This window comes from Parasteatoda tepidariorum, chromosome 9 (genome assembly GCF_043381705.1).
Source record: "Parasteatoda tepidariorum isolate YZ-2023 chromosome 9, CAS_Ptep_4.0, whole genome shotgun sequence".
Lineage (NCBI taxonomy): Eukaryota > Metazoa > Arthropoda > Arachnida > Araneae > Theridiidae > Parasteatoda > Parasteatoda tepidariorum.
This window is the reverse complement of record NC_092212.1, coordinates 26,609,705-26,632,193: the sequence shown is the minus strand read 5'-3', so window position 1 is coordinate 26,632,193 and position 22,489 is coordinate 26,609,705. Positions and strand designations below refer to the sequence as shown.

General features: G+C 28.3%; 1 protein-coding gene across 5 annotated transcripts in view; it reads right to left on the bottom strand.

Moving 5' to 3' along the window:
- The window catches only part of LOC107452455 (WD repeat-containing protein Rbcn-3B), a 45,104-nt gene extending 29,346 nt beyond the window's left edge, over positions 1–15,758 (bottom strand). The window contains exons 1-7 of one of the 5 annotated variants that reach the window (XM_016068933.3): positions 15,422–15,758; positions 12,768–12,951; positions 11,137–11,243; positions 9,344–9,422; positions 4,073–4,241; positions 3,920–3,990; positions 2,092–2,208 (exon numbers count right to left, since the gene is read on the bottom strand). In XM_016068933.3, the coding sequence (XP_015924419.2) occupies positions 2,092–2,208; positions 3,920–3,990; positions 4,073–4,241; positions 9,344–9,422; positions 11,137–11,243; positions 12,768–12,938 (714 nt within the window). In that variant the 5' untranslated portion in view covers positions 12,939–12,951; positions 15,422–15,758. Of the gene's footprint in view, positions 1–2,091; positions 2,209–3,919; positions 3,991–4,072; positions 4,242–9,343; positions 9,423–11,136; positions 11,244–12,767; positions 12,952–15,186 lie in introns of all 5 variants that reach the window. The other 4 variants (XM_071185342.1, XM_043050968.2, XM_071185343.1 and 1 more) reach the window with 4 other exon arrangements.
- Between the last annotated feature and the right edge of the window lie 6,731 nt (positions 15,759–22,489).

Sequence of the window (22,489 nt, the reverse complement as noted above, 5' to 3'; positions counted from 1 at the left end):
AAAATAGTTCAAAATATTGAACACAATGAAAATTTTTAAAACTTATCATAAAGCTACAAATTTAAATATTCCAGAATGCCACGAGTCGGATTCAGTAACGTTAACAGTATTGTTGTACGTATTTCCCTCAGTGATGAATTCTACTTCATCTGCTATGTTCATCCAAATAATTAGAAATTATGCACTTTTTTTAAAACGTTTTACAATAACATTTGAATTCCCATTTTCCTCAGCATCTAGAACATTTGACACAGCATATCTATGGGAACAGTGCGAATATTTCCTGTTTTTGAAAGGATTTATTTTCCTTTCATTAATCATTTATTTCAAGTTGATTGAATAATACCCTTGAAAGGTATATTTAACCTTATATAACTAAACATAAGTCTAATAGACTATCGACTCATGTCAATTTTGAGAATTCCTGTTGATGTTGCGTTTACCCTAGTTCACTCATAGTACAATAGGGAACCGATTATCCGGAACGATCGGGACCATCGCTATTCCGGATAACTGATTTCTCCGGTTTTCTGAATCGCTACAAAAAGACGTTTTTTTTATTGTTAAACATATTAACTAAAAAAAAAGTATTTGGAAATAATCTTAAAAAGAAGAAAAAACGATGAAGTAATACGCTAATGATTATTTATAAAATGATGGTAAGGTAAACATCGTTTAAAAAAGAAAGAAAAATCCAAAAATCTTATGAGGAAAGAGAAATTTTTTTTTAATAAAATGGCGGGAAAATGTATCGAATTTCGTTCCGGTTTTTTGGTTTTCTGATTTCCGGATGACGGATTCTGTACTGTACCTTCATAAATAGAAAAAAAAGTTAGCCAAAGGTGATAAAAACAGCTGTACATTTGCTAATTTTTGAAATTTACAATAATCATGTCAGATGTTTAGCTCTATCAACAAACAGTCAAATGTTTAGTTCCATCAAAATCAACATTGAAGATATTTTGAATACCAAAAAGCCCACAGACTACACAACTAAAAGTACTGCAAACAAACCCAGAATTTATGTTTTTCATTCCATCTAAGAAATGCAGAATGACAAAATATGTAAGCAAATACTGAGAGAAGGCTATTAGAGGAGAGCACACTTTTAACATTTGCCATGAGTGCAAATGATAATTTTTATAACATTTCTATTTTTAATTGAAATAATATAATACTTTTTTTATGTTACACCAATTACCTTGAAATAAATAAAGTAGTTGTTTTTAGTTCGTAGTTTATTAGTCGAATGATTAGTTACAGATTAACACTGATTTAAGTTCAGTCATCTAGGGTTAATGATGCCTCATAACATTTATTTTAGGACAATTGTATCATATCCAGAAACATCAAAAAAATCTCATTTTCGAAAAGGGAGAATCAAGCACTTTTTAAAAACACCCAATGAAAAAAAGCACCTTTAAGGGCGCGAAAATAAGCACCTTTAAGCACTTTTTGAAAATGCTACGGACCATTGTTACCCCCCATTCCCTTTAAATATCACAATTCTAGTGACATTTAAGTTGTCAAATAACTGAAATATTGGAATATATTTTGCAATATATCTTTTCAGGTAATAAAATTTCTCTTTTAATGAGCTGAGGGAAACTTTTTCCCAAATAGCCCTTGTATCTTGATCTTATTAGTATCATTTAAAGAATTTGCATATTACACTATTTCATTGTTCTCAGATATATACACATAATGTACACATGTAAGGTATACATATATTATCTTTCTCACTATGGCATAATATTTAAGAAATTGCTTTTGAATTTCACTTTATCTCTTTTACATACATTGATGAACTGGAAGCAATATTTTATGGCATTCAACAACAAAATAAATTATAATTAAAGATATGAAAAAATTTCAAATTAATAAATTAATATGTATTACAGCTGATTGTTTATAAACGGGTTGTGACGTGTGTATGGCTGATGTCATATTTTTGGCCATAGATGGCGCAGCTGAAAAACAAGAAATGCACAATATGTCTTAAATATGCTTGGTATAACCAAGCAGGCTTCCTGGCTTGGCAAGTGGCATTAAAAACAACAACACAACAGAGCTTATTATAGTTATATTTACCTGCCAATATTTGGTACAAACAATAAGAAGTGTCCTTTGATTAAAAGCACAACAGGTCAATTTCAGGGCATTCAGGCATCGAATTGGCTTTGACTCATCTTCATAAACTCGTTCATTCTATTAAAATAAAATAGGTTTTTAAAAAAAACACTTAAATTAAGACAAAAATTCAAACAATATTTTATATAAATTGCAAAATAAATTAAAGCACTACAAATTATTAATTAGTATAATTCTTAAATTTCGAATAATACCTCATCCTTATAACTTGGACATATTTAGTATTGTTTGTGTATTAAAATTAAACATAAAATTAATAAGTTAAAAAACTTTAGCTAACAAAATATAAGTAGCAATATAAAGTTCTCAATATAAATTAAACAAAATATAAATTAAATAAAATATGAAAAAAAATAAATATTGTTATATGTTCACCTAATTTAGATTTGATGTACTTCAACTAATCTATTAATAACAGCAAAAAAACTATAGTTGACAACAAGTCAGTTAAGGTAAGTTGAAATTGTAAGTCCAATCCCAATTTTCAATAGCGTTTGGAATAAGAGATTAATCTGTGGTTTCTGTACAAATCTTCACATATGTTCTTCACATTATTAAATAAGAAATCAGACAATAAAACTGGAAAAATCATCTGACCATTATTTTAACACTTAAGATATCTGTCTGGGTAAAAATTAGCTGTTTCGGCAAAAATTTTATTATTAATATTTATACTTTTGTTTATTAGCTTTCCAAAACTCTTTAAATATTTGTTCTCCAATTTTTAGAAATGAAGCTATAGTTGTTTTATCATATGTCGACAGACAAAACAGAAAAGGAAGTAAACTCCTTAAAGTGAAACTATAATGTTTTTTGTTATGCTTTAAGTATTTTAATCTTTTTCATTAGAATAAATTTTATGTTCCAGACAAATATAATTTTCGGACATTAATTCTTGAATAACTAATTTTTTTGCTGACAGAAGTTTCTAGCATTTTAAATGCATCGTCTGAAAAAAAAGTTACATTTGAGAAAATTTAAATTCACTAACATGCAATACAAAAAAGTTTATTTTAGAATTTTTTGAAACTTTGTATACAGATGTTGTATAAAGTTAGCTATGATTTGAACTAAAAGCTAGGTCTAAGTGAGAATTTACAATTTTTATCAATCTTTAAGTAAGAATGTTTAGAAACTTTTCAATTGAAAAATCAATAATAAACAATATATTTAGTTCCATTTCATTGTATAGTTGAAATTTTTAAAAAATTTTAGCTCAAAACACGGGTAACAATATTATTGATCTAGTAAAAAATTAATTTTGATATTTAGGTTCCGCAATTTGTTTTAGAGTTCTTTGCCTGACATGAAAAATTTGTAGTTTTTATGCTTAAATTTGAAAAAATTATTTTAAAAAAATATTTTATGAACTTTTTAAACTATTTCAAAAAATTGTGTCAAACCCAGTCGGACGTCTTGAAGCGAAAATTAACACTATATTTTAAAAATGATATTTGAAAATAGTCCTTGCAAAGCAATAGAAAAAATTTAAAAGACTTCTTTGGATAGAGATATATTTAAAATGCTAAAAAAGTTTAAAAACTTCCAAATTCCATAAAAAAGCTTCACAATTCAGTATGCTAACAAAAAGTATTTGAGTACTTTTTTTAATGTATCCAGCATCTTGGCAATTTTTTTCTCTCTATACTTCAACTTATTTGACAAACTGTGCAAGATTATAGAACAAAACATTTAAAATCAGAAAATACTCCCACAAACTAGCTACATAGAACTATTTTATTGATGAAAAAAAAAAAGATATAATTACTTTAGCTTCATTTCCAGTAATTGTCCATACTTTGATATAACCTGAAGCAGACAAACCAACAACAATGTCATCTAGAATAAGGAATAGAAATTAAATTTAAAACTGGACAATTAAGTTTTTATCTTCTGTATTAAGTTGAAGTGGCAGATTTACCATGACTTTTCACAGGACGAAGAACGTGTATTGCACTCATCCAATCAGGATTAACACGTGACGATAAAGTGAATAGAATATCTAACGTGAGAACATCCATTACTAGAATCTCTGCATAATAACCATTACAAAACAACCGCACATCATTTGATTTAGACACATGATAAGACTGTAACAAAAAATTATAATTAGTTTAGCATAGCACAATAAAAAGTCTTTAAAAACAGGTTGAATAAAATTTATTTTTATAAAAATGATTGGAACTGATTTGTTGACCATCTGCATACAATGCTTGGTGATTTTTTTATCGCCAACCACTTCAGGTGCATTTTTGTGGCTGCTTAAATCACTTAGTCAAATATCGCAACCTTATTAAACTCTAAATTCACTTGCATTACAGCAGTTTTTTAACAAAAAAATGCATTTCATAAATAACTGCAGATCTCTATAAAATGTTATCACACATGCAACTGTTTTATTATGCATCTGCACTCCAAGCCAAAAACGGAATCACAGATTGCAACTCTATGGAATTTGAAGTTCACTTACATAACAGTCAACAGACATGTGATTGTTAGAAGATATTATCTGAAATGTTTTTCTCAAAGTGTGTGTGTGTGTGTTTTCTAAGTACATAGAAGATTAACAAAAAACTATAATTTTTACGCATAAAAGTAAAACTCATAAAATTTAAAGAGAAATTTCTTTTTTATCAAATAAATTTTTTCCTCATCAACAAGTAAGAGAATATAAATAAAAAAATTGCATATTCCTCCTTTTTCGCAATTAGCAGGTCGTCATCACATCAAAAAAAATTTAACCATGAAATCCACAGCAACAAATAAAAAGAGGTTGATAATAAAACAGCATGTATTTTTACATCAAATCACGTGAATCGTATGTGTCAAAAAGGATAAATTAAATTATAACTTTCAAGATTCAGGTCTTCTATTGAAAAATACCTTATTAAAAGTATAAAGATTTTAAAAAATATGTGAAAATTAACAGTGATAACTGCTGAAAAAATGCTTTAAAAAAATAGAATGACCACATCAAATAGTGAACATTCAGGCAAGCAATTTAAATTTCCTGTATCATAATATTATGGAGATTTGAAAAAAAATCATGTGAAAATCAACAGCAATAATTGCAATAAAAAATGAAATGCTGCATGGATTTTGCCAAAATTGAGCGCATGAAAAAGTTATTACTCAAATGTGCAAATTTAAATTTCTTGTTTCTTAATAATATTGTATGAAAAAATCAGGATTTAAGAAACCCACACAGATATCAATAGCAATTACTCAGAAAAAATTTATCAAAAAAACAGTATTATCGTTGTGTAAAAAAGTGACTAATAAATGTATGAACTGAATTTTGCATGTCGTAATAATAATGCATAAAAAATAGAGCGATTTAAAAAAAAACATTGAGAAAACTCGTAACCTATATAAGGATCTAAACACCTCATGGATTTACGATAGTATAAACAAGTTACTCAAAAGCACAAATCAAATTTTGCGTACCGTAATAATATCAAAATTTTAAAAACTATGAGAAATGAGAAAATCAGTTGCATCAACTGCAAAAAAAAAAAAATAATTGAAAAAAATTATTGAAACATTGAAAAATGATTACTGAAATGGATGATTCAAGATTTCCATGTTCTAATATCATATTACAAATTTGTTCGATATAATTGAAACCAAATAAAAATTAGGGCAATTATTTTACTTCGATTAAAAAATACTTCTGTTACAAATCGGATTCTCTAACTAAATTGCTACTCTTTAAAATATTATAAATGTTAGAAAAAGGCGAACAAAAATTTTTTTTCTCCAGCAAACTATCTTTTAACATGCTTGTAATGTTTCACTGTAGCTAATCTGCGTAAAAGAAAAGTTGTTATCACATATGAATGAGAACGAAAAAAAGAGATTGATGGTAAGGGTGAAACAAATGTCTCAATTATGAGATTTTGCATAAGTAATGAAATTGAAACTTTAGATAAACAAAAAATTTTGTAGTAGATATTGACGAGAAAATCTTGTTGGAAAATAAATTATTGATCAACAGTCTTGATATTTGCAAAATTCTGCAAAATTAGCAGAAGAATCACATGCCTGAATCAGTTTTAAGCAATAGTGCAGAACAATAACAATTATAACTAAAAAAGAAAATAAAATAAAAACAGTGAAGGGTATACAGGACAGTGACATTTATCCTTTGAAAAAACATTAGTGTAGGTATAACAGGCAGTGGCACTAAAAAGCAAAATTAAAACTAAACTATTATAAAAAAATAAAAGCATAGGAAAATTGAAAAAATACAGAAAATATTAAACTACTATTTTACAAGGCTAGAAATGTTTTATTATATCTCTAATAAAGTTTCATAAAAATATAGCAATATGTAAACACATAACTGTTACTTAATGACCCTAAACAGACATATAAAAGAAGACATAAAAAAAAACACATTAAAGTTAGTCACTTATAAAACGTGTATCCTACTTCTTTTCTTATATATTATTCTTTGAAAATATCATCATTTTAGCAATTGCACAGCAATAAAAACGTGACATGATAGCCATGCTAAGTTTTTTTTACATACAATAAATTTACTTCTTAATACACACTCAACATAGCAATAGATTACAAAATCTAATATATAGTTTCCATATATAGTTCCAATATATAGTCACCATAACATTCATCCCGCAGAAAAAAAAGTCCCATAAAATTCAATCCTAAAATCACAAATTAATAATTTAATTTTCCCAGAAAATTTTGTGTAGAAAGATAAAACTCAAATAAAACATTCAATCGTCAATAATCCCAACTGCAAATATCCATCTCCAATACAATCTCCTCATTTTCATGATACGCATAAATACAAAATTGTCATAGGCATGACGGAAACACCAAATATCCATCCTAATATAATCTCGCCTATGTCAGCATTCTATTTAAATTTCCATGATAACTAAAACCAAATTATTATAAGCTATCGCCTTACTTGGTAATAATTGTTTTTTTAAAACAGATGCAGATGCATAACAAATCTCAGCTAAATGACTAGTTGTAAAAATCTTATCGAGTTTACATATTATGCCATATATTTTTATAAAAAATAGCTCTCAGAATAACATATAAATCACATTATTTTTTAGTTTACACAAACCTTTTAATTCTTTGATAAAATTTGCTAACAATTAAAATTACTCCCCTTATATGTAGTCTAAATAAGTTTACAAATGCTTTGATAGTAAGGAGAAAGCTAAACAAAGATATATAAAAAAAACAGCTGGTTGAGAATAGTGATAAAACTGAATCTTTTAAATGCAAGAGAATTAAAAATTTAAAAATAAATTTTTAAGACTTTTCTCTATAAAGATTTTTTCAAATGATAATATTAGCAGATAAGCTTCTTAAAAAGAAATTTCATATCAAACACCCAACACTTTGAGTTAACAATAAATGAAACTAAGAATATAAAATGCTCTAATATCATAATAAAATTAAACTAAATGATAATTGTATCAAAAAGAAATGGATAAACATATTTACTAATATATATTATAAATATATTAGCATTTTCAAATAAATAACAGTACAGTATATGCAAGTAAATTAATTTATTATTTTAGTTTTTACATTAGCTAGTTAAAATTCAACTATTTTAATAATATTTAGGAATAACCCTAGAATCCATATACTACTGAGTGGAAAAGAATAATTTAGAATAAAGGCAGCAAATAAACAAGGATAAAACAAGATAAATAACAAATGTATCTTGTTTCTTTAATGCTGATATTTTTTTTGGTAATTTCTTTTGACACTAACTGGTGAATAAAATCAATGCTTTAGGATTTTAACTTAAAATGTTTTTAATTTTTTTCTAATAAAATGAGCCACATGAACATAAGTTGCATTGTTAGTCTAGCTCTGAGTTCATGTTCATTCTTCAGGCATGTAGTGCAACACATGATTCATTAACATTTAAAAGTATTTTTCACTCTTTTTTAACCCTTTTTTAGTGAGATTTTTTTCCAATTTTCGACCCCCAAAAAAAGCTTTTTTTTAATTGCTGAAAATTAATATAAGTTCTATCTTAAATTTGAAAATGCCATTTAATATTTTGGCCAGAAAACAATTTTTTGCTTGACTTTGAGGTGGTGAAATATGTGATGTTCCTTCCACTGATCTCCAGTTTTCCCTGCAATGCACCCAAGTTCTATCTTAAAAAAATACACTGGGATATATTATTTTTTAACTCTATTTCTTTAACGTGTTCAATATTTGTTTACCTAATTTTAAAAGTAAAATAATTATTAAAATTAGGTAAAAAATATTTTGGAAAATAATTTTCCAACCTCACCTCAACAGCCTTACAATCAGTCTTGGGGATCAGAGCGTAAAAATACATTTATCGCAAAAGTGAAATAATTTATTACAGATTACATGTAATAGTAACATTAATGAAAAATAAATAACAGAAAGTACAAAATTATTTTGATTTCTATTCAAGATGGGAAATATCACTGCAAAAGTTGTGATGAAAATGGGGACTAGTTGCACCATCACTTAGCAATATTTAGAAATACAAAAATAATAACGAGATTTAAAGAGGTGTATAAGTAGCGACAAATTCAATTTCAATTACATAATTTTTCTCTTCGTCACATGACATGCAACACAGACTATACGGGCACAAAAACGTTTAATGTATGAGATGCGATGCTGACAGAGAAGAGGTTAACATTCCTTAGTTGAGCAAAGCTCCAATTTCACATACATTTTTCAGTGGGTGGAGGAGAAGATAGTTTAGAAACATTCTTTATCACTAACATCAAATGCATATTAATTTTTAAAGCTGATGCCAACAAATTTAAATGGAAAGTTAATCCGTTTTATTATATGTATATCAGACAATAGGCAATAGCTTACCAAAAAAAAAAAATTAAATTGATATTTTGTTTTAAATAAAAACATTCACATTTTTGCTTTAAATAAAAAAAAGTGAAACTTTAAGGAAAGAAATAACTAAACTATTAACGATAGCATATTACTTAGTTATTGTGGCTTTATCAAATTAAAATAGATCCCCAATCAAAAATTCCTTTCAAATTAGCTTATACTCCCAATGAAGAGTTTCCCAACATTTTAGTTTTGCGAAATATGAGATATGATTGGAAAACAATATCTTATTAAAAATACATTATAAAATACACGAAAATTTTTAAAACAATAATAGAAAGAGGAGTCATACATGAATGGCTGTGTGAATGTACTGCAACTTAACACTCTCAAGACAACGTCCATCAGTTACATCCCATAAAGACATCTCTCTAAACAGTCAAAATAGAGATATTAAATTAAGATAATAGAGATATTAAATATATGATACAAAATCAAATATATGGAATTATAAATAATTTTACAATGATTTTTTTTTCCATCCTTGAATCAAAATTTAAAAACATGAGTTGATGATAAATAAATTCTAATAATCTTTGTAATTAGAATTCATAAATAGAATTCATAAATAGCTTATAATGTCTAAACAAAAGAACTAAAAAATTCAATTTAAAGTATGTTTGATTAAAAAATATCAAGATATTTTAAAAATATTTGCAATAGTACAATGAATAAATAAATAAAAAATATATCAAGGTTACAAAAGCAATAAAATGAAGAAACATAAGAATCTTTAGCCTTCCTCGGCACCACGCCTAAACCATGAATCTTTAACTTTGGCAATAAACAGGTTCATACTTTTGGTATGGTACTAACAATATATCATATTTTGTTTCCTACGTGATACAATGAATGACCATAATAAAACTCTTAGGCTATTTTTACAAGAGCAAAAAATAGTAATTTTAACAAGATATATATAAATTTTTACAGTAGTATATGTTATTATATGACGTGTGTAGAAATTGATTTTTTTTTAAACCCTTTTGGATGCAGAGTGCCCAGTCGGTGTCAGAAAAAAATGCATATTATTAACCTCTAGAAATTTAAAACTATGTATAAAAATAACAACTAGAAACTAACTAAAACTAATGGTCTACAATATTTAACAACAACTATTCTTTAAATAACATAAACCTCTAATAAATCCATCTACTGTATATAGTGACAGTTGCCAATATAGTCAATCATCATCTAAAATTTCTTGTGTTGGAAAAGCTAAGTGGTTGCAATTCTTATTTTACCCTGATTGCAAACACAGTAAGCCTATAGTAATAATTTAACCCATTGGCTTATGTAGTTGGCTCACAGTGGGTCACAGCTTTCAAGTCTGTTATTCTATTGCCAGCTGTGAGACGGGCTGAGCAGCTGTAACTTTTTCTTATTGCATTAAAAAAAATTACATAATTTTGAAAAAAGGTTATAGACATATATTGATGGCCTCATGTAAATGGATCATACTACTTTTCTAAAAAATCCAAGAAGAGTTTTATCTGTCAGCCAGAAAGATATCTTAATCACTTATAAACCTCAATCATGCTGAAAAGATTTATTGCTGATGAAGATTTTAAAAAATATCTTGAATTGATAAGGTGATTATGTTTTTAAAAAAGAAATAGGAGGTTACGGTACTTTTTAATTGCAAGAAGAAGGTAATCTGTGACATCTAAGCACATTTAAGTCAAATGGCACTAACTTTATAAAGATTCCTCGTCATGTTTTAATAAATAATAAGTGAGACTTCATGAAATATATTAAAAATTATAAAGTAGTGAAAGAAAAACAAAAAATTTTCCAGTTAATAACTACTCTATACACAGGGTGCGTAGCCAAATCTTTCAACAAAAATTTGCCCCTTTCAAGTACTTTTCAAGCACTCAAAAAATATTTTTAAGTACTTTATACTTTAACAAGACTACACGATCATGATAAAATAATAAGTTTCTGAAAAAGATTTTTTTTTTTTGATTATATAAGCCATCATAAAAATATGTAGAGGTTTATCGTGAATATATTTTTTACAAAAAGTATGGGAAAAAATAAAAATTTTCAGATTCAAAATAAATTAAATATTATTTATCTTACCCAGCTTCAGAAGAGCTAACTAAGAGTGTACTGTCTGAAGACAAGCTTCCATGTGTGAGACAAAGAACAGCAGCCGAATGGCCAAACAACAAGCAACGGGGAGTAATCTATAGAGAAAAACTAACATTACAAAGACAAAAAAAATCATAAATACAATATACAGTGAAAATTCGGTTCAATGGACACTCTTGGGATGGAAAAAAACAGTTTTTTTTACGAGAAGGGCACACTAAAAATGAAGGCTAACAAAATATACTGTTTTTAGAATAATTATGAAAATGTAGAAATAATAAAACCGTTTGTAAGTATTTATATTGATATTTATTTAAACTTAATAAAATCATAATTATTACGATACAAAAAAAGAAATAGATGAAATTTGATACATGTACATGCTTTTCTTTTATATTTATCCAATTGAAAAGAAATATGTGATCGGTCAGGAGTCTGTCCAGTCATTTTGTGAAAGGTCCTGTTTTTGTAAAATTGTGGAAACATTACTCGTAATTTGTGAATATAAAATAAACGTTAAATCGCATTCTTTCAACCAGGGTCCTGCTTTTGTGAATTTGTGCAAAAAGGGATTATTGCAAGACTTTTTCAAGGAGTTTTTAAATTGTAAATAGATATAAGATTATGCTCAACACTGTAAAATTATAATAAAAAAATTAAATTTTCAAAAACAAACAGCAATTGCTGCTACTAAATTAGAGATGCAACATGCAAATATTAGGTATTTAGCCTAAACTACTGAATGCAGAATATTCATTTAGGACGAATAAAGAAAGAAGCGTCTGCAGAAAACAAAACTTAGTTCGTTTACATCTGTTAAACTGAAACTACCTATTAAACTGAATACATTTTAAATTTTAATCATTATTTTTAATTATCTCTAAAAAAAAACAAAAAAGTTTCGTAATGATACAAATAAATTTTTGTAAGCCAAAAATAGTACATACGATAGTCTGAGAAACTAAACAATAAAATTTTTTCTTCGTAACTCCATAACTGATTTAATATACAGAACAATAAAAACCTTTCTCTTTGTTTAGTACTTTCATTATAAATCAAATCAGTACTGTTATTGTAATTATTGTTTTAGTAGAATTGTAGCAGAATAACAAGTAATCTATTAAAAGTAAGATCTTAAATGTGCAAAAAAAATTAAATTTGTTTCTCATAAACAAGATAATAATCAAATAAGAAAATTTTTTTTTATATATATATACGATAAGTTTAAACATAAAAACAAATAAAACCGACATATTTGTTCTAAACTGAAAAGATATCATCACATAATTTTGCTCAATCACAAAAATATTAAAAAATAAATTACATAACTGTTTATACTTCTAAAAAATAAAATCTGAAAGGAAGAAACATTAAATAAAAATAAACACTACAAAAAAATTTTATATTTACTTGCATCTAAAACAATAATGCAAAAAAAGAAAATGTAAGAAAAGAAGAATCTGCAAATTAAATTAATACTGCCTCAATTTTTAAACAATAAAAGTAAATACAATAAGTTTATTGAATAATTTTTTTCTAAAATTGAATACTATTTTTTATGCAAATATGAAATATTAAATGCAAGCTTGTAGCCTGAAATATTGCTATATTACACCTACCTGCAAACCTTTATCTGATGTTGATACATCCCAAACACAAATACGACCATCATTACACCCAGTAACTAAAGTTCTTTGATCATGAGTTAAATGAATAGCAGATACACAGTGTGTTGGGGCTTTATTACCCCATAATACAATAGGGACTACAAGTTGATTTGATATAGTCATGGTGGAATTGAACCTATAAAATATTCAGAAAAAAAAACTGATCTAAAGATATAAAAACAAGCAACAAATTTCAAAAAATGTCTTTCTTTTATAAATATATAACAGCTCTTTTATTACAACAAGAAGTCAAATTAAAAATGAATAAATATTATATTTTATTCTATTTTATAAGCATTGTTGAACAGCCGACCCAATTTCTGGGTTTACGACTACTAATGTTCATCTCCGTAGCCTTGTAATTTTGAACCCAATCCAGAAGACAAAGGAACTCCTGGATCAAGTATTGGGAGAAATTTGCCTTCGTGGAGGACTTTTTGATGGAACTAATCCGCATTTGCGTTATATGGAGAGGAAGATCATGAGAACCTCCCACGATTAGCCTGACAGCAAGGGAACTCTAACCCATGATCCTCCTACCACTGAGGATATTTTACGTCAGGACTGTGGTCTTTGCAAGCCAGATGCGGAATTCGTATCGACCAGCCATCGCCGGGATTGAACCCTGGTTCACCTGATTGGAAGGCGAATGCCATCGCGGCTCAAATATTATATTTTATATCTATTATGTATTATAAAAGTAAAAGAGAATGAAACAAAAAATTCTTACAGTATTATTACATAAGTTCAGTTTCACTTCTTGACAAGTGATTTTTTTTTTTAAAACAAAGATTAATCCGCAAAATTTTACTCAGCCTCCTGAATTCGTGTTGAAAAATAAAATACCAAAATTAAAATATATAGTTTTAAATACAATGGGAAAAACGATAATGTTTTATTTTTTATAAACTAATCTGTAGTTTCAGGTTTTAAAAATCATTAGGTTTAAATCCACTCCACCAATTAAACAATACCACATTTATAAGAAATGGATACATTGCGTTTGTAGGTAATGAGACAAGAAACGAAACTATTAACTAACTATGATGATAAATTATAAATGATTGAATTTAGTGTAGGCGTTTTGATTAACCTTGAATATAATCAATACTATAAAAATAGTGGAAATGAATAAATTTACATAAATCCCTAAAAGAGTATGTTTGCAAAGAATTCATAAAAAGCTTAATAGGGACACAGATTGATTGAATACAGTCACATCTAAAATTTTTCAAAAGAAAAAAAAAATCATCTGTAAACACAAAAAAAATACAAAGGAGCATTATTCCACAACAGTACCTATTCATACCAACTATAATTATCAAGGTACTAAAATCCTAGATTTAGTACATATAAAACCTGGTAATACATATGTCTAAATTAAGTACATACATATAAAAAAAACTTTTAATTGGGATAGAACTTTGTGGCCATCTTGACAGAAGTACCAAAGGAAATCTTCGCAATACAAGAAACAATAGGTGCGACTAAATTCTTTCTTTTATGAACAAAACAAAGTTTTTACTGTTATCAAATAGTCAAAATATTTTTAATTTTATTTCGATCGTGTTAACAGAAAGATTCTCTTAATATTTTTACCTAAGTGACATCAGTTTCGCTTCTAACCCAATTAAAATATTCTCCAGAGGTTAACTTTTAACTTACTCAATCTATTGGGGGAAGAAAAATGGATAAAATGTAAATTTCTCAGATTATACTGAGAAAGAGGAACCGAAAGATTCCCTTAACATTTTTATTATGAGTTTAATTTCCTTTCTCAATTTCAATTTTTGATTAAAGCTTAAGCTTAACCTACACTAATTATTGCAATGAGGATAATGAATGAAATGTAAAAAATATTAAATATAATGAGAAAGCAATAAAAATCTTTTTTTACACAATTATATATTTCATACACTAACAGTTTTAGACTTTAAAAATCGCGTTACAGTCCATCCAACTAATACTGTATTTATACCATATGGATACATTGCACAAAACTCGGCAATGAGATAAGAAACAAAACACTGCAGTAACTATTGACAAGCTAGGCTGCTAAATCCAGGTTAACTTCGAACCAACGATAGATAACGAATAAAAATTTATTAAATTTAAACAAAAATACAATTAAAAAAACAGTTAACGTAAATTTAAAAAACAGCACAATTGTAAAAAATTTATAAAAACTTCCTAATATTTGACAGCATAGAAAAGTGAAACATTATTTTATGAGGGGGATATAGTATGATAAGTTAAATAATATTATGTAATCTATAAAAAATATTGTATAAAAAAATTTCAACCAATACACATTTCATAAAAGAAAACAAAAATTAAACAAATTTATATTTTAACTTATTAACATTTTTACCTAATGAAAAGGTTTTAATATTAAGTCAACATTATTTTTGATCTGAGAACGTATATAAATAGACTTAATAATCATTGAGCTAGTCTCTCCTGTTAGAATATTAAGTCAAACATTTTTAATAAACACGCCCGAAATTCCACAGACGGTAGTTTGAGAGATTTATTTACATCTAAATGTTCAGTTATGCACGTAAATATTAAACAAAAACTACAATAAATTTCCTACGAAATCTCACCTACAGACTGCACGTTAAATTGGCGGTGTAGTGGTCTTGAAATCGCATCACGCTGATGTTAATCATGATTTCTTCAAGAAGTAAAATGGTAATATTGGTTGGTTAAAATCGTTTTTGAGCTGAAAAATCACTTTTACGACTAAAGAATAATGGAGCGAAATTACAAGTAATTAGAAACATCGCAAACTATACTCCTGATGAAGTTAATATTTAGAAAACTAAAAATATAGCTAACAATTTATACTCCTGGTGCACTCAAAATTTTAATTCGCGATGGTAACGTTCGAATACGCACCTAGGGAGAAGATCGGATCCATGTTTTACCACTCTCTTTCTCATCTCAGCTTTATAGGAATGTACTATGATATTTTAATATTTTTCGTATTTACTTGTCAAAAATATTTTTGTTTAAAAACTTCTACGACGTTTTCTTCTAGACGTGTTCAATGTAGGTTTCATTTCCATATAGTTTTCAAACTTAAAAGTTTTTCATTCATTTTTTCAAATAGATTCAAATAGAGTGTTTCTAAAGACAGAAACTAACGTACTTGCTTCTCCTATGTCTCTCCACCCTCTAATGGTGAAAGAATGCAAAGTGTTGCAATTGGTAGAAAGTTCTGCTGCTTAAGTCACCTGCCCATTTCGATCGCCAATAATCGAGCTTGATTTCGTCCGAAATATCGAACAATGGCGAAAATATCCCTGATCGTTTGATAATGGTTTAAAATTATAATTAAAAGCGTGTATATAGTTTTAAAGTAAAACTTAGAAGAATATTTAATTACCAATACCCTTTAGTATCAACCTGCCCACTCCCCGGAAGTCAGCAGGAAGCGGGTGGGAGTCAAGTTTGGCATAATTTTTGCGATCTGACATGAATTTTATATAATTGGGTACCTGAAACTAAAAAAAAGTGAAGTGATTATGATTAACCATGTGAAATCAGATTTAATTAGATACCTGAAAGCGACGTCACGCGTGTGTGTTGAACCTGATTGGCTTCTGAATCGACAAATGCCACGATTTAACTACGATGACATTACTTTCAGGTATCCAATTGACCTCACCATTTTATACGATATTTATCTCATTTTCAGTTTGTAATTACATCTCCAAGTGTAAACTAAAGTGCAAAGGCCTGCAACTTAAAATGGAGTGTTTTTCTTCTGGACAATCATCTGCAACAGAAAGGGGAGTCCCATTTAAGAATTAAAAGATGATACCTTGTAGGCCAGAGATGGGCATTTGTCATTCAGAATATTGAATTAAGGAATGCTGAATTCAAAATCCTCCTGAATAATTAATAAAGATTTATTCATTAGTCAGAAATATTTTGAATAAAGAATAAATCATTCATTATTTTCAATCATTATTCTTTATTCATTAGTCAAGAATAACTAAATAATTTCACTGCTCAACGAAAATGGGCACGGGATACTCTAATTGACTACGATTGTGACAACTACAAATGAAACGTACATGGTAATAAACGACTTGTAATTAATTTTATAAGTTACAAGTAACGATTTCAGATAAAAAGTGATTATGATTACCTGTAATCACAACAAGATTCGATAACTGGTACATGGATACAAGTGACTAAAATCTTTTATTTTGAACAAACAATGTAATCAATATGTTTGATTATAAGTAGTCATTTTTACCAGCAATCATAATGTCACGAATAATTGTAAAAATAGTTACTGCGCGAATACATAAATATATTGCACATATGAGCACTTAACTACGCTGTATGTTTATGCGTGCATATACACGAGCGAGCACTGTATATAAATACTTGCATGAATAAGTAAAAAAAGTTGAATGCTTACATACATTGTATATCCGTACATAGTATATCTGTACTTACGTACATTGTATGTTCAAGTGTACATGCATACGTAAGTAAGGCACCCAATGTATGTTAGTATATATGCATGTATGCACACAAAGTATGTAAGCAAACGTGCGTATGTGTTCACAGATGCACATAGTGTACGTATGTACATAATGTACATATACACATAAAATGTATATGTATGTATGTAAATATATACATACAACGTACCCCCATATATATACAGACGTGCATAAAATAGTTGGGTGTCGATTACAGGAATCAATTACAGGCAATTACAGCTATGTAATCAATTAATTGCAATCGTGATTGCTATTTTCAATGTATGTATTCAAGTAAGCACAATCTATGCATATACAATTATACATGCACTCGGTATATATAAATATATTGTACATACATCCGACATGCATACATTGTACACATGTACCTAAATTTTAATTGCTCCATATCATTTTAAAAATATTTGAATAAAAAATCCTTTTCAAGTATTTTTATAAAATATTTGAGGATATTTACTTTTACGTAATATAATGCATAGTTCAGAGAAATGTTTGCATGACAAAAAAGCGTTAATTTTTTAAGTTAAAATTATCTTAAAATATATCTATGTATGAGTGATTGTACGTATGCTACATATATATATGCACGTCTTCATATATAAGAACTTACATGCATTGCTCGTTCATTAATAAATTGTATTTATAAACGTACGTTCATTCTACGTACAGAAAAATACGTTAACACACACAAACATACATACATTATAATAATAAGCATATAGTATGCAATCGTAATTACTTATAATAGTATGTTATAATTACATGTACTCACAATTACTCGCAATCATGATTACTTGTAATAACGTCATGTAATCATACATTTTGATTACTCAATCTAATCACTCGTAATCGTTTTTTACAGTGATTACAAATGAACACAATATCATCTTATTCGTGTATTTCCGAATGTAATTCTATGTTTAAAAGTTTTCATGTAATAAACCAAACAATAGTAAACTAAAAAATTCATTTACATATACAATTTATGCATTGTTTTAAAAGTATTCAATTACCTACAATCTCTATTACGATGTAATCAAGCCCACTTGAAATTATGATTACATCTACTCCTGTTGTAATAGTATATATCATAATTACTTGAATTTAAGATTACCTGTAATTGTTAGATTATGATAACTTGTAGTTATGATTTCTTGTAATCTAACTTTATGATTACAAGTAATCACGATGGCTTGAAATCCCAGGGCCAATTATTTATAATTCTGATTATCTGAAATCACGTTTTGTTGTGATTATAAATAATCATAACCGCTTGTAATGGGAAATAATAATTATTTATTTTCGTGATTGTTTGTAATCATGATCATTGCAAGTAGTTGATTTATCTAAAATTAATTATATTTGTAATCGATTACTGTAATTGACTCGCAACTTGCAATGGTAATGACATAATACTTGGATATTTCGCTGGTTATTCAAAATTTTATTCATAAAAATTAATCATGACTAATGAATTTATTCATCAATCATTATTCAAAAATTTGCATAATGAATGATGAATAATGACTAAATTTGCATATGAATAATCATTCAGAATAAATTTATTCTGAATAAATTTAGTCTTGAATAAAATTTACGCGAATGATGCCCATCACTGCTGTAGGCACAGTTGATGGTGAGTGATTATAGTAGCACATACTATTAAACCTGCTGATTTAAATATGTTTTATTAAAAGCAGTACCAGATTGATACAGCAAACAACTAAAAAATAATTACATATTATGCAGCTTAAACATATAAGGGAAACATTATACATCACCCGGATGCAACGGCATAGTAACTAACGTAAATTATAATGAAGAGACAAGGTGAAAAACTACTTTCGACAACATGCCTTTTATACACCGAAGAGCCATTACATTATGACCACCCTCCATCTATAACAATGAGCTCGCCCAGGAACAATGTTTTCATGGAGCACATTAGGACCCATAATCCTCATAGAACAATCCCTGACGTCTGTAAGCTACTTGAACATAGTTGCAGACCAGGTTCACCCATTCATGGCAACAGTTTTTCCTGCGGGGGATGGTGTTTACCAACAGGATAATGCACCATGTCATAAGGGTCGAATCGTCATGGATTGGTTCGAGGAACATTCCAGTGACTTTCAAGTCATGTCTTGGCCCCCAAATTCACCTGACCTTAATCCAATAGAGCATTTGTGGTCCTACTTGGAAAACCAAATTCGTGCTGCCACGCTACCCCCTCGCAATGTGAGGGAATTGCAGGACCAGTTGGTGAGCGCTTGGTACCAGATACCTCAGACTACCTATCAGCACCTTGTGGAATCAATGCCACGGCGGGTGCTAGAAGTTTTGAGGGCTAAATGTGGTCCTACATGTTATTAGCAGGGTGGTCCTAATGTAATGGCTCTTCGGTGTACAAATTCAGTTATAACATGTACACAGAATGACGTCACTTACGATGCCTGTGAAGGATAATATACCTGTTGCCAACACACAATCGAAACTTTATTCTGTTAATTCAATATGCTCAGAGGAGTTACATACCCTTACATATTCCGAGGGAGTGAGTTTGGAGGTTAAGTTTGGATTTATTGAATTCATCATTTATGCGATTATTTTTAGATTCGATTCATATTCTTTGAAATATTTAATCATTTCCTTACTTTTAAGACACCCTGTATAGCGCTAAAATAAGAGCACATCCTTTATTTTGTGATTCATTTGAAAACACAGTATTCATTAAATCTGCTTTAATATTGAAATATTTGGATCATATTTATTAAAATTTGTTTTGAAAAAAAAAATCTTACTTAGTTTTGCATTCGTTTAGTCCTATAGCTAATAAGCTTATACAGAGCTAAATTTAGGTTTTAAGTTTTGCAATTTTTTTTAAATAACGTCTTACAACACTGGATTTATTTAAAACTTGTTCCATTTTAAAATTTGGGTGTAATATTTTCCAAAATTTTTTAAATAAGTCTAAAGCACATATAATTTTTATTTTTTTAAATTTTTTTTAAGGAATCTTTTTTTTTTTTTTTTTTTTTTTTTTTTTTTTTTTTTTTTTTTTTTTTTTTTTTTTTTTTNATTTTTTTTTGATTTTTTTTTCTTTTTTTTTTTAAGAATCTTATCTAGTATAAAGCACACAGAGGCAGAAAACATAAAGAACATATATAGCTCTAATGTAAGGATAGACAAAATTTGAATTTTTTAAAAAGTTTGACAACGCGGGATTCACTTGAAACTGGTTTGCTATTTTCCGAAACCGCTTATAAAAATATATTAATTAAAAACCTTCATCTACAAATAATTCATGGGCATCATATTTTCCGAAAATATTTTCCATGTAATCCGTATTTTTCCATGTCCATCCGTATTTTTCCATGTGACGCAACTGTGGCTTAGATCCATCAGAAAGACCCAACGAAGGCTAGTTTACTCCAATGCTTGATTTGGTTGCTCCCTTGTCTTCTTGGTTGGGTTCAAAATTAAAAAGTTAAGGAGTTGAACACTGATAATCACAAAATTTGAATTAGGTAGGCTGCTCAACGCCGTTTATAATATAAAATAAAATGTTGAATTATAATGGGATTGATTAAATGAATATTAACAGGATTGATTTACTTAATAATAATATCATGAGCCGCGATGGCTCAGGGGATAGAGCGTTCGCCTCAGGGTTCGAATCCAAGTCGATACGAATTCCGCATCCAGCTTGCACCGACCACAGTGCTGACGTGAAATATCCTCAGTGGTAGACGGATCATGGATTAGACCTATCTTGCCGTCAGGCTAACCGTAGGAGGTTATCGTGGTCTTCCTCTCCATGTAACGCAAATGCGGGTTAGCTCCATCAAAAATTTCTCCCAATACTCGATCCAGGAGTTCCCTTGTCTTCTGGATTGGGTTCAAAATTACAAGGCTATGGAGTTGAACATTAGTAGTCGTAAAGCCATAAAATTGGGTCAGCTGTTCACCGACGGTTATAAAATAAAATAATAACATTATAGGTAAATTAACTGAAAATAGGATTGCTTATTTACTAGACTAGATATAGAGTAGTTCGAAGTGCCTGCCCGCAAAGCGGGCAACTGACTTCATCTAGTAATGTTTGCCCTTGAGCGACTAAGACTTTTGGCTTTAGGAAAATAGGATTGCAGGACTGCCAACTACAACAATTTTTTGCGAAATATTTAACCCTTTAATGGGCCCTTTATTTCTAGTAAAGGTAAATTAAAATATTTTGGAATTGAAATTGTTTTAAGGACAGTAATTGATATATAAAAAAAAAACTCATTTAGTTAATAAAAATGCCATTTTTTTGGTAGTAAATATATGTAACATGACCTATTAGGAACTTACTGACTTTTATTTTTCTTTATTTATAAAATAAATTCCTTAAATGCTACAAACTTCAAAAGGAATTATGTATTTTATAACTTTTATACGTTTTTTAAAAGTGACAAATGGTTACCAATTTTATTCAAACTCACTTCAAGAAAGCTGAAGTTATTGAAAAATGGAAACCTAAATTAAAAGTGGTAAAACGTGGTGGTAAGTGTACTTAACACGGCCTTCAAAAGGGTTAATAGACTGGTAGGCAATTCAAGACTAAAGTCTTCAGTATTTTGATAAATTTTCCAACATTTCAGAAAGCCTCGCTTCGGCAGAGCTGAAAGAAAGTGGCGTTTCATATAAGTTTTTGAATCAGTTACATGTTGTGGTGGGAAAATAACTTTAAATCAAATTTAAAGAGCAAAGAAAAATATATTGAAATACAAACTTAACTACTAATCTAAGAAGTATTCCCAAGGGAACGAAGTGGCTGGTGACGGGTTAAAAGCATACTTAGAAGCCAAAACTACTCTGATCAAGATTCACATCAAAAAAGTAAATTTCTTTTGAAAAAAAAAAGTGGTACCAAAACGTTTTCATCATACCTGCCAACTCTTCCGGATTATTTTCATATTTAAAGTGGTAGTAAGTATATACTATTTTTTCTTTTATAAACTTAATTTTTGGATGGTTTTGATCACCACTATTCTTACAAAAATTAATCACATATATTAATATGCGTTACTATCTTATGGTTGTTAACTTAAGTTTTCTCAAATACAACGTATTTGTTTGCTTAAAATTGAAGTTTTAATTCCATTT